This window comes from Geotrypetes seraphini, chromosome 7 (assembly GCF_902459505.1).
Source record: "Geotrypetes seraphini chromosome 7, aGeoSer1.1, whole genome shotgun sequence".
Classification (NCBI taxonomy): Eukaryota; Metazoa; Chordata; class Amphibia; order Gymnophiona; family Dermophiidae; genus Geotrypetes; species Geotrypetes seraphini.
Window position 1 is genome coordinate 10,544,094 of NC_047090.1, and position 13,841 is coordinate 10,557,934.

General features: G+C 50.3%; 1 protein-coding gene across 3 annotated transcripts in view; it reads left to right on the forward strand.

The window, feature by feature from the left end:
• The first annotated feature begins 1,320 nt into the window (after positions 1-1,320).
• Positions 1,321-13,841, forward strand: part of AEBP2 (AE binding protein 2) — a 95,912-nt gene continuing 83,391 nt past the window's right edge. For 2 of the 3 annotated variants that reach the window (XM_033953483.1, XM_033953484.1), the window contains exon 1: positions 1,321-2,149. In XM_033953483.1, the coding sequence (XP_033809374.1) occupies positions 1,647-2,149 (503 nt within the window). In that variant the 5' untranslated portion in view covers positions 1,321-1,646. The remainder of the gene's footprint in view (positions 2,150-13,841) is intronic. The other variant, XM_033953485.1, reaches the window with a different exon arrangement.

Here is a 13,841-nt window from a genome sequence, read left to right on the forward strand (position 1 = left end):
GAAGAACACGATATTGGAGGTGGAGATCCCCCACCCCGAATCTCAGATACCGGCAAGAGGCTGGGTGTATCGGAATATGCGTGTTTGCTTCCTTGAGGTCCAGTGAACACAGCCAGTCCCCCTCGTCCAAGAGGGGGTACAGGATAGGAAGGGTGAGCATTCTGAACCGTTCCCTGACCAGAAACTTGTTCAGAGCACGGAGGTTCAGGATCGGACGCAGATCTGTCTTCTAGGGTAACAGAAAGTACCGGGAATAAAATCCCGTATTCCACTGGTCCCGAGGAACCTCCTCGACCACCCGAAGGCTAAGAAGGGCCCGAGCTTCCTGCAGGAGAGGCAGCTGAGATCGGGCCGAAGGAAACCCTCTTGGAGGAAGGTCCGGGGGTACGTGGCTGAAATGAAGGGAGTACCCCTCCCGGATGATGGAAAGCACCCAACTTTCGGTGGTAAGACTTTCCCACTGGATGTAGAAATGATGGAGATGCCCCCCGATGGGGAGCGGAGTAGTCTCCAGAAGGAAGGAAACCCGAAGGCTCATACTGGAATTGTCAAAAAGACGGCCTAGGCTTCGCCGGAGCCGGCGCCTGGGCCTTAGCTTGCCGCTGCTGCTGTTGTTGCTTCGACGGAGGCCGAGAGAAAATAACAAAGAAAGATGCGAGCGACTCAAATGAAAATAACAAAGAAAGCCGTGGTGCAAGAGGGACAACGAGATCATGTGCAGCAAGGGAGCAGTGCTTCTGACTCCGTGGAAAACATAGAACTGAGGCCACGCTGAGGAGACGCATGCCCTAGGTTGGGTGGGAGGGACTCGCGCGCATGCGTGGGCCAATCGCAAGCTTGAAGGTCTTCAAGCACGTTTGCTTGCGAAAATGTCCGCTTGGGGCCTCTGTTGGTGACGTCGCCCACATGTAGAGAATATGCTGCTTGCTTGTCCTGGGAAAATGTGGATTATCTGAAATTATCAGACGCAATGGAGGAAATATTTAGAAACTATAGTAAGCGATTGTGAGGGGAGGTGGAGAGGACAATTGCGTACAGACACAGGAAAGCGCTTGCGTGAGGTTAGTGAGGTGAGGCGGACACTTAAGGCACAAGTTTTCCATAAAAAATCATTCTTTAGAGTATGGAGGGCCTCAAAATAGCACCTGGTGGGGCCACGAGTTTGAGACCACTGGTCTAGACCAGGCCCCCGAGGGCCACACGAGTCAGGTTTTCAAATTTCTAGAATGAATATGCATGAGATTGATTTGCATACAACGGAAGTAGTCCTTGCACAATTCATCCGGGGACTATTTATTGTGGCACCTTGAAAAGCCGACTGGGTTGTGGTTCCCCCCCTCCCCCCGAAAGACACTTAAGCAACTGCCCCTGACTTGCTAAGGCATCAAGTGAAAAGGTGGCTGTTGAAGGGGGGGGGGGAGCAAAGCTGCGCACGCGAGGTCCTCGGGGCTCGGCAGCTCTGAGTGGCCTGAGGTAGGAGAGCGCGCGTGCGCGCGAAACGCCGACGCAGAAGGCCGAGGTTTCCCGGGTAACGGCGGCCGACGTGTTTGGGCCCTCGCGGGCGCCCGTAGCGCGTGCCGAGGCTGACGCCGCTCTCCTCGCGCCCCGCCTTTCTGGCAGCTTCTGCGGCCGTTTCTCGGAGCGTCATGGCCGCCGCCGCCGCTTCCCTCAGGGAGGGCGCGGGCCCGCAGTCGCCCGACGAGGAGGAGGAAGGCGAGCGGCGCAGCCCCGAGGAGGCCTCCAAGGAGGGCGACGAGGACGAAGAGGACGAGGAGGAGGAGGAGAGCGAGAGCCGCAGCAGCAGCAGCAGCGGCGTCGGGGAGGAGGAGAGCGCCGAGAGCCAGGCGGGTAAGGACGAGGAGGAGGAGGAGGACGACGACGATGAGGAGGGCAGCGAGGCCAGCGAGGAGAGCAGCAGCGGGGTGGGCGACAGCGCCGAGAGCCTGGCGAGCGGCGGCAGCGAGCGCTCCGACAGCCCGGCCGCCGGCAGCATGGAGCCCAAGGCGGGGGCCGGCGGCGGCGGCGCGCAGGAGGCGCCGGCCCAGGCGGCGGAGGGCGGAGGAGGCGCCCGAGCGGACCAGGCCGGCGGCAGAGGCAGCCTGGAGATGTCGGACGCGGAGCCGCTGAGCCGCCTCGACTCGGAGGACAGGTGAGAAGACTAAACGCTTTTCCCCATCAGGCCTTCCTTTCAAGAAAACCGTCTCCCTTTTAGATACACAAATAGCTCGGGGCTCCTCTTGCAAAGCTCTACATTAACCTCACCAGACCAAATAGTAAATAAAGGTTCAGTGATTAGGCTTAAGCCAAACGTGATATCAAGAAGTAGAATAACTTGTTAAATTATGCACGCCAGGACAACAGGAAAAATTTCAAGAGTTAAGGCAGATGGCACCTAAAATTCAAGAAAGCCAAAAATAAAACCCGAAAAACTACTGCCAGCCCTAAATCAAAAAATTTCTCCGAAGAAAGCTAGAACTTTGGAGAGTAGGTCAGCTAGGAACATTATGAGAAAATGCTATCAGGTTTTCAGAATGTACTGTATTTTCACTCCTTTCAGCTTTCCACCATTTTTTTAACTTCATTTAGCATTTATATACCACTTATAACCTAAGATGCTGTCAAGACTAACAAATGTCAGTTTTTGCCAAATGTCTTTTATTCACAAAAATATATGGTGGTTCACATCAATTCATTGTGGAGTGATTTTCAAAAGACTTCAAACTCTGTCATTATATATGTTTTTGTTTTATTTGATATACCAATTAAGCATATAAGCGGTCTACAATAAAATACAGATAAATTAGGAAAGGAACTCCATTAGAGATAGTAAAGTTAGAGATAAGATAAAGAGAGAGCTTATATTAAAAGATAAATTGGAGGAAAATATGCTATTGACATTGTAATATTACTGTAAATATTCATTGAAGTAGTCTTAAAACAGTATTTTGACTGTTTGATTGCTGGAGAAGCTATGGCCAGCCTCAATGGGATTTATTAACCACCTTTATAAGAATAATAATAACTTTATTCCACTATACCGCCACAATCTTGCGACTTCTAGGCGATTTACAATCAAGAGAGCTGGACATTCAGCGAATTACAATATGCAGATAGTCAGAGGAAATACAGAGTGCAGAGACTTTAGGAAAGCAAAATTATAGAAATACAATTTGCTGTGCAAGAATACAAGATATACAATTTGGTAAGTAATGTCTGAGAGGACCTGCTTGGAATAGGCCGCACATTTCAAAAAAATACAGCAAAAAATTACAATAAGATAAAGATAACAGTTTGTATGTGTCACAGTACCGTGAAATTCTATGTGGGCTTAAGAAGGTATAGAGGAAAAGGGTAGGAGGTCGGGAGGACCGTTATTGAGGAGAGCGGGTCAGTTATTTAGGTATTTCAGGAACAGGTATGTTTTTAGGCGCTTCCTAAATTCCCCGTAAGTAGAGATTCACACAAATTTTAATGGATAAAGAGCTGCTATTCTAATCTAATCTTCATTTTCTGGGTAGCTCTATACCAGTGGTCTCAAACTCAAACCCTTTGTAAGGCCACATTTTGAACTTGTAGGAACCTGGAGGGCTGCAGAAAAAATGGGTCATTTTACTAAGGCATGCTAGCCGATTTAGTGCGCGCTAAATGCTAATGTGTCCATTAGATTCTATGGACATGTTAGCGTTCAGCATGTGCTAAATCGGCCAGTGTGCCTTAGTAAAAGGACCCCTAACTATTTTTTCTGCGGCCCTCCAAGTACTGCAAATCCAAAATGTTTATAAATCTTTCTTTAATTGCTTCTGATAATTTCAGCTATACACAGCTCTCACCTCCTCCAGCACCGGACACGCGCACAATCTGCACTGCCTCCAACCATTGCTCCAAGCTGCAGGTTCTGGAAGATTGCCCGCTTCACTGCTGTAACCTCATGCAAGTGCTTTCCTGCATCTGCACGTAATTGGATTCCACCTCGCAATCGTGTACATTTATATTCTAATTTTAGCCAAAGCGGTTCACAATTCAACATCCATAATATTTAAAACACACAGTTTTTCCAGTGAACAAGAGTAAAAACAATGAAAGAGGTAACTTACTAGACATTTTATCATACACTGTCTCAACAAAATCACATACTGTATTCTGCTCAATTTAGGGAACAATTAGTGTAAAAATGTATGTGCCATTGTTTACTGCATAAGTCAGTGTCAGCAATAGGAACCTTCATCATCCTGCAGCCAGTAACAACAAGCACATAGGTCTAGATAGCTCATTAACCACATGGGATTTTTGCATCGCCCCTAAAGCAGATAAACAACCTTAGCAAATGGAACCCTTGAAGAGCTGCAGTAGACCACCTTCTTGCCACCCACCCTTCATTTTCAGTTGGGATGATGGGAGTGTTGCGAGAGCTTTCCTGCTGATGGCTCCTAGATCCAGAAGTAAAATTATCAAAGCCTGATTTTGACCTTTATTTTTAAAGCCATAGATAACCCTATTCTGTTTAACCGTGCCATTATAAAAACATGCAGCTTTGATCAGTGAAGATGAGACATGTTGTAAGTAAGCTAGTTAATCCGTAAGGTGTTGCATCAGTCTTTCAGAACTCCCATATGGCATGTGTTCTTGGTTGCAACAAATAAAATCTTAGAAGTCTAATCTTCTGATGTTTGCACCAGCGTGAGTACAAAGGAAAATTCAAGCACTGCTGATAGTGGAGAGACTTTCAGAAATCTTGATCCTACCTAATGGCAATTTCCCAAATACTTAACTGTAGCCAGATAGCACACATGTTCTATACCATTTGTTATACACTTAAAATGACATTCTTGGTGTAAGACAGCATAAAATATGCAGTGCATATATAAAATGCATGGTGGTTTAGTATTCATGTAAGTTAAATAGAAAAATACTTGAAAGAAACAGCTAGCTCTTGCTATAAATTTAGCAACAGGGTGTAAGTAATAAGAGATGTATGGGGGACTTCTATTGCTATAACTTTAAAAAAAAAAAATTTAAATACCCTTTAGACCAGTGGACTCAAACTCAAATCCTTTGCAGGGCCACATTTTGGATTTGTAGGTACTTGGAGGGCCACAGAAAAATAGTTAATATCTTATTAAAGAAATGACAACTTTGAATGAGGTATAAGCACATAAGCATTGCCTCTGCCGAGTCAGACCCCGCTCCCGCGGCGGCCCCCCAGGTCAAGGACCTGTAGTGATCTATTACTCAAGAGCATTTTGTATGTATAGTAACCCTCTAATTGTACTCCTGGATTCCCTTTCCCTTCAGGAACTCGTCCAATCCCTTTTTGAAACCCAAAATCGTACTCTGCTCAACCACCTCCTCTGGAAGCACATTCCAGGTGTCCACCACCCTCTGGGTGAAGAAGAACTTCCTAGCATTTGTTCTGAACCTATCTCCCTTCAATTTTTTTGAGTGCCCTCTAGTTTTTGTTGCCCCCGCCAGTCTGAAGAATCTGTCTCTCTCTACCTTCACTATACCCTTCATAATCTTATAAGTTTTTATCATATCCTCTCTTAAGTCTCTGCTTTTCCAGGGAAAAGAGCCCCAACTTCTCCAGCCTCTCAGCATATGAGAGGTTTTCCATGCCCTTTATCATTTTTGTTGCTCTTCTCTGGACCCTCTCGAGTATCGCCATATCTTTCTTTAGGTACGGCGACCAATACTGGATGCAGTACTCCAGATGCGGTCGCACCATTGCCCTGTACAGCGGGAGGATAACTTCCTTGGTTCTGGTAGTGATACCTTTTTTGATAATGCCCAACATTCTGTTCGCCTTTTTTGAGGCCGCTGTGCATTGTGCTGCCGGTTTCATTGTTTTATCCACCAAAACCCCCAAGTCCTTTTCTAGGTTGCATTTTCCCAATGTCAACCCCTCCATCGTGTAGTTATGCATCGGGTTCCCTTTCCCTATGTGCATAACTTTACATTTCTCCACATTGAAGCTCATCTGCCATTTATCTGTCCACTCATTCAGTTTGTTCAGGTCCCTTTGGAGTTCTTTTCATTCCTCTATAGATCTAACCTTACCAGAGAGATTTGTGTCATCTGCAAATTTTATAACTTCACACTTTGTCCCTGTTTCCAAGTCATTAATAAATATATTGAATAGCAGTGGTCACTGACCCTTGTGGGACGCCACTTGTGACCCCTTTCCAGTCAGAATAATGTCCCTTTACTCCTACCCTCTGTTTCCTGTTTGCCAGCCAGTTTCTGATCCATCTGTGTATGTCCCCTTCCACCCCGTGGTTCCACAGTTTCCTTAGAAGGCGCTCATGAGGTACCTTGTCGAAGGCTTTCTGGAAGTCCAGGTATACTATGTCTATGGGGTCACTTTTGTCCAAATGTTCGCTTATCCCCTCGAAGAAGTGCCGCAGGTTTGTTTGGCAAGATCTTCCAGTACAGAAACCATGCTGGCTTGTTCTCATCAGCTTATTTTTTACTATGTGCTCACTGATACTGTCCTTGATTAATGATTCGGCCATCTTCCCCGGAACTGAGGTTAAACTGACCGGTCTATAATTCCCCGGGTCGCCTTGAAGATAGGTGTAATATTCGCTATCCTCCAGTCTTACAGTATTACCCCTGTTTTCAGGGATAGGTTGCAAATCTGCTGCAGTAACTCCGCTATTTCGTCTCTAAGTTCTTTTAGTATTCTCGGGTGAATTCCGTCTGGGCCCGGGGATTTGTCAGTTTTTAGCCTATCTATCTGTTTGAGTACGTCTTCGAGGCTTACCTCCATGCACGATAATTTTTCCTTTTGGTCCCCCTTGAAGAATTTTTTCCGGTTCCGGAACATTGGATGTGTCTCTTTTGTGAAGACCGACGAGAAGAACGTGTTTAATCTGTCTGCCACTTCCTTTTCCTCCTTTACCACTCCTTTCCTATCCCCCTAATCCAAGGGTCCCACCTCCTCCCTCGCCAGCTGTTTCCCTTTCACATATAGAAAGAAAGGTTTAAAGTTCCATGCCTCCTTTGCAAGTCTCTCTTCATATTCTCTCTTTGCTGTTCTGACCACGCGATGACATTCTTTTTGGTGCTTCCTGTGCTCCTTCCAATTTTCCTCGGTTTTATCCTTTTTCCACGCCCTGAAGGATTTTTTCTTATCTCTTACCAACTTCTTAACTTCTTTTGTTAACCATGCTGGGTCTTTTGCTTGATTCTTTCTGCACTCTTTTCTAAATCTGGGTATATACCGGTTTTGCGCCTCATTCACCGTGTCCTTGAATAAGGTCCAGGCTTGGTCCACCATCTGTGCCTTTCTGGAGCTGTTCTTGAGTTTTCTCTTTACCATGTGTCTCATGGCTTCATAGTTCCTTTTCCTGAAGTTGAACGTTGTTACAGTGGTTCTCCTCCCCTTTGGCATACTTAGTTCCACTTTGAATTGGATCGTGTTGTGGTCACTGTTCCCTAAAGGTCCCGCTACTTCCACTTCTTGGGCAGGTCCTCTCAGCCCGTTGAGGATTAAATCCAGAATAGTTGTCCCTCTCGTTGGTTCATTGACAAGCTGTTCCAAGTAGCAGTCCCCTACAGCGCTAGGAACTCTAATTCCTTTGAACAGTTGGAAACTCCATGGCTCCAGTCTATCCCTGAGTAGTTGAAATCTCCCATAACTATGGTGTTTGCATTTTTACATTATCCCAGGACAAGCAGGCATGATATGCTCACGTGTGGGTGACATCATCTACGGAGCCCCGATGCGGACAGCATTTCAAGCAAACTTGATTCAAGCTTGCTGTGCTGCACCACGCATGCGTGCCTCCTGCTCCACTAGAGGGCGCATCCCCTCCTCATGGTCTCCAGTTCGTTTTTTTCCGCAGTGCTAAGAAGACACGTTTTTCTTAGCTCTGCCCCAAGTGCCTTCTTTGCACCGCGATTTATTGTTTTATATTTTAAAAGTCGCTGTGCGTATAGTTCTTTTGTTTTTTTCCTGCTCATCGCGTTTAACGCGCTTTAATTCGCGACCCGGGGGCCCCCGGGTCGTCGCGGCAGCGTAGCCTGATAGGCCGCGGTCGCCTGTTTTTCTATGTCCCGGCCTGTTACGGGCTTTAAAAAGTGCACCAGGTGCGAGCGTCTATTATCAATCACAGACACGCATCGCTGGTGCATCCTTTGCCTGGGGGACGATCATCCGACAGAAACTTGCCCCCGGTGCGCAACTTTCCAACACCGGGCGCTCCGCCGCCGACGGGCCCGCATGGTGGACCTGTTTACTGCCGACCAACCCTCGACCTCGGCCTCGAGGTCGGCCCCGGCCTTGGGTCCCTCAGTCCCGCCTCGGGACTCAACTTCGAAGACCCCGAGCTCTCAGAAGTCTTCGGCTCCGGGTAAGTCCCCTCTTCCTTCCTCAGCTTCTATACCTCCAAAGAAGCCGACCTCGGGGACAATGGCCGGGCAAGGGGGGAGTTCCTTACCCACGGCCCCGGCGAAGACCTCGGGACGTGCCTCCACCACTTGGGAATGCTCTAAATCGAGATCGCCCTCAGTGGAGTGCACCGCGGCCCCGGACATGCCATCGATGCTGTCCATGCCAGTATTCCAGGAGCTGCTCCGGGCAATGATCACGACGGAGCTATCTGCTGCCATGGCTCACCTTCACTCGACCTCGACCTCGCATGCGCCGGACCAGCCTGAGCCCTGAGTCGAGACCCCTCGAGGCAAAGTGTGCCGTTTTCGCCGCCTCTCTTCTTCCTCAGATTCCTCCCCGAGGCACTCGAGACGTTCGTCCCCGTCGGAGCTGCGCGGGGCGAAACGTAGATCGAAGCCCCTCGATCCCTCGGGCCGTCGACTCTCCAAAAAGGCACGGAGTTCCCCTCGTGCTCGAGGCCGCTTGCCCTCGACTCGATCGGGGGGACCGCTACGGGTTACCGAGCTGTCTCTCACTAACCCAAAGCTTCTACTGACTCCCCCTCGGTCCGGGGCTCCGGTCCGAGGCTCTAGGCTTTCGCCGAGGGAGTTCGGGGAGAGGTCTCTGACACGACATCGGTCGGTGCCCCTTACCCCGGCGTGGTCCCCAAGGGGCTCCTCGAGGCGACGCAGGTCCTCGACCCAGGAGCGCTTCCACAGCGCGTCCCCGGTCTCGGATCGAGGGTCTGAACATGAACCGCGCTATTCGAGGGAGGCTTCCCCCTCCTTCTCAGCGAAAAGGAGGTCTCGTTCACCGTCCCCGCAAGGGGCCACGGGATCACACCGGCCTTCCTTTACGAGGTTCGTCCAAGACATGGGACGTGCCCTTGACTTGGACTTACAATCTGACTCGAGGTACTCCAAGGAATACCTGGCGGAACTGGACATGCCTTCCCCGCCCCGAGAGTCCCTCCGGCTACCGCTTAACCCGGTACTCCGGCAGACCCTCATCAGGAACCTCGAGACCCCTTACATGGTGACGGCTGTCCCATCTAAAATGGAGTCTAAGTACCGTACGGTGCCCTGCCCGGGGTTCGAGCAACCACAGTTATCCCACCAATCCTTATTAGTGGAGTCCTCTTTGAAGAAAGCTCACCCCTCTAGGGTATCCGCGGCGGTCCCCCCAGGATGCGAGGGCAGGACCCTAGACAAATTTGGCCGCCGTTTGTATCAGAACTCTATGATGGCCTATAGAGTCCTGAACTATACATTCACTTTCTCCTCCTATCTGAAACACCTCATCGGGCTGCTGGGCGCCTTCTCAGCGGACTTACCTGCCCCCCGCCAGGCAGCGTTTGGCCTACTCCTCGAGGATTTTTCAAACCTCAGACTTCACTTATTCCACGCCGCTTACGACGGCTTCGAACTATCTTCCAGGGTCGCAGCCTTCGCCGTGGCCATGCGCCGGCTGGCGTGGCTAAGGCTAGTCGATATGGACCCTAACCTCCAGGACCGGTTAGCTAACCTTCCTTGCATCGGTAAAGAACTGTTCGACGACACTATCGAGGCAGCTACGAAGCAGCTATCGGAACACGAACGTTCCTTTACCTCCCTCGTCCGGCAGAAACCTAAACCGCCAGCCTCTCCTTTTCGGGGATTGCCTCGCCACTACCCCCAGAAGTCCACCATGGCCTTTTCCAGATCGCCGTCTCGGCGCCCCCAGACTCATTCTAGGGCTTTACCTAAATCACAGCCTACGGCGCCTACGAAACCGTCTCCGTCCTTTTGACGGGATGAGCGGACGGGGGCGGGCCCCCTCCGCGCCTCTGCCTGGCCTCCTTCCCATCGGGGGCCGCCTACGAGCCTATTACCCTCGCTGGGAAGCCATAACGTCGGACTCATGGGTCCTTGGCGTGATCTCATCAGGGTACTCACTCAACTTTCGAGAGGTCCCTCCCGACAGCCCACCAAGTGCGTGTCCCCCCAATCGAGCGCAGTTGCCCCTCCTCCTCTCCGAGGCACAGGATCTCCTTCGCCTGCGGGCAGTGGAACCGGTCCCCCAAAAACAGAGAGGCCAGGGGTTTTACTCCCGTTACTTCCTGGTACCGAAGAAGACGGGAGACCTGCGCCCGATTCTGGACTTAAGGCGCCTGAACAAGTTCCTAGTGCGGGAAAAGTTTCGGATGCTTTCCCTTCCGATTCTTTACCCCTTGATCAATGAGGGCGATTGGCTCTGCTCCCTCGATCTGAAGGAGGCCTACACCCATGTTCCGGTGCACCCTGCTTGTCGCAGATACCTGCGCTTTCAGGTGGGATACCTCCATCTGCAATATCGGGTCCTCCCCTTCGGCCTGTCCTCGTCCCCTCGGGTCTTCACGAAGTGCCTCGTAGTGGTCGCGGCTGCCTTGCGCTCCCAGGGTCTGCAGGTATTCCCCTACCTGGACGATTGGTTGATCAAAGCCCCGACCAGGGAGGGGGTTATCTCAGCGACCCGACAGACTATTACATCTCTTCAGAGTCTGGGGTTCGAGGTAAACTTTCCAAAATCCCAGCTGTGCCCCTCTCAGTCCTTACAATTCATCGGGGCCGTGCTGGACACAGTCCGTCTACGTTCCTTCCTCCCTCCTCAGCGTCGGGAGGCGCTGGTAAATCTGAGCCAACAGATCTCGAGGTCGACCTCTGACTCGGCGTGATAGATGATGACCCTCCTCGGCCATATGGCCTCTACCGTCCACGTCACTCCGCTTGCTCGTCTTCATCTGCGGTTACCGCAGTGGACTTTGGCCTCACAATGGCGTCAGGAGCAGGACCCGATCAACCGCCTTGTGACAGTGACTCCTTCTTTGCAAAAATCGCTCCGTTGGTGGGCCGACTCTTCGAATCTTTCCAAGGGTTTGCTCTTTCTCGCCCCTCCACACCACAAGGTCCTAACCACGGACTCGTCGGAGCTTCCTTGGGGGCTCATGTGGACGGTCTCCGCACTCAAGGTCTGTGGTCAACAGAGGATCGTCGCTGCCACATCAACGTGCTGGAGCTTCGGGCCATTTACCTCGCCGCGGTGACTTTTCAACACCTGCTTCACGACCGAGTGGTCCTCGTCCGCACAGACAACCAAGTGGCAATGTACTATGTAAACAAGCAGGGAGGGATGGGATCATGGTCCCTCTGCCAAGAAGCTCTGCGTCTCTGGGAATGGGCGGTCTCCCAAAACATCCTCCTTCGAGTGGTTTACATACAAGGAGAGCAAAACTGTCTGGCGGACAGGCTCAGCCGCCTCCTCCAGCCACACGAGTGGTCCCTGCATTCACAGGTCCTGCGACAGGTGTTCGACAAATGGGGGACCCCTCAGATAGATCTGTTCGCCTCATCTGACAATCAAAAACTGCCTCTCTTCTGCTCAAGGATATACTCCCCGGACCGTCTTGAGGCCGATGCCTTCCTCCTTGATTGGGAGGGGAAGTTCCTCTACGCGTTCCCGCCTTGTTCTCTGATTCTGAGGACGCTGGTTCATTTGAAATCGGTGAGGGCCACCCTGATCTTGATTGTTCCTCGGTGGCCCCGCCAGACTTGGTTTTCCCTACTACTTCAATTCAGTGTCAGGGAACCTCTGCTTCTGCCTGTGTTTCCCTCTCTGCTATCTCAGAGTCGAGGTTCACTGTTACATCCCAATCTTCAATCTCTACATCTGACTGCTTGGTTTCTGTCCCCCTGACTTCTCCCCCCGTGTCTCAGTCGGTCAGGGAGGTGTTGGAGGCTTCTCGGAAAGCCTCGACTAGACTCTGCTATTTCCAGAAGTGGACTAGATTCTCTTCCTGGTGCTCCTCTCACCGCCAGGACCCAGTGTTGGTCCCTGTGCCTTTGGTTCTGGAGTATTTGCTTCATTTATCTCACTCTGGCCTAAAGACCAATTCCATTCGTGTGCATCTCAGTGCCATTGCTGCCTTTCTAAACTAAACTAAACCTTGGGTTTATATACCCGCACCATCTCCACGAATGCGGAGCTCGGCACGGTTTACAGGAAGAAGGATGAGAGAGGAACTACAGTGGAGAGATTAGAGAGTTAGGTGTAAAGGGGAAGGTGAGAGGCCTAAGAGGGGGGAAGTGTTACAGTTTTGAGAATAGCCAGGTTTTTAGGTGTTTGCGGAAGAGTTGGAGGGAGCTTGAGGTTCGGAGTGGGGAGGTGAGGTTATTCCAGATCTTAGTGATTCTAAAGGGGAGGGATGACCCAAGTTTGTCTGCATGGGAAATACCTTTTATGGAAGGGAAGGATAGTTTAAAAATTTGGGAGGATCTGGAGGAAGTAGGGGTTGGGGAATTCCAGGATAGAGGGATAACGGCAGGAAGGATGCCATGTAGGATCTTGTAGGCCAGACACTCACATTTGAAGTGGATCCTGGGGATTACTGGGAGCCAATGGAGCTTAGACAGGAGTGGTGAGACGCGATCAAATTTGCTTTTCGCGAAAACAAGCTTAGCTGCGGCGTTCTGAATCCGCTGAAGTCTGTGGAGGCTTTTCTTGGTTAGGCTGAGGTAGATAGAATTGCAATAATCCAATCTGGAGAGGATGATGGATTGTACTAGGACTGCGAAGTGTTTTTGGTGAAAATAGGGTCTGACTTTCCTTAGCATGTGAAGGCTGAAGAAGCATTTCTTCACCAGGGATTGGAGATGTTTGTTGAAGGATAGAGAAGAGTCTAAGGTGACACCCAGAACTTTGCTTGAGAACTCGAGCTGTAATGGGGGGCCGGAGGACAATGGGATGGAGGAAGGTAGATGGTCTAATATTGGGCCGAGCCAAAGGAGTTTTGTTTTGGACTCGTTTAGTTTCATGTGCATTGTGAATGCCCAGGATTGGAGGTTCTTTATGCATGAGGATATGTTCGTGGAGAGGTTAGTGAGGTTCGAGTCGGTCTCAAGGAGGACGAGGATGTCATCAGCGTAAGTGTAAAGAGTTTCAAGGGGGGATAGTTGGAGTAGTTTCAGGGAGGACATGTAAATGTTAAAGAGGATTGGGGAGAGGGGTGAGCCTTGTGGGACACCACAAGTTGGGGTCCAGGGGGAGGATGAGGTGCCGCTCATGTTAACCATGTAAGAACGGGAGCGCAAGAATTTGGAGAACCAATCAAGAACTATGGAGCTAATGCCTATCTCGGAAAGTTGGAAAATTAGAATGTCGTGGTGGACAACGTCAAAAGCTGCGGAGAGGTCGAATTGTAGAAGGACAGCAAACTTGTTACGAGAATGCAGTTGCTGAACCTTAGAGATTAGAGAGGCCAATAGGGATTCAGTGCAGAAGTTGGGTCTGAAGCCATATTGGTAAGGTAAGAGGATGGAGAATCTTTCTAAGTAGGAAGAGAGCTGGGTAGATATGATAGACTCGAGCAGTTTGGTGAGGAGAGGGATATTTGCTATTGGACGGTAGTTGGATGGTATGGAGGGGTCTAGGTCAGCTTTTTTCAGTAAAGGGGTCA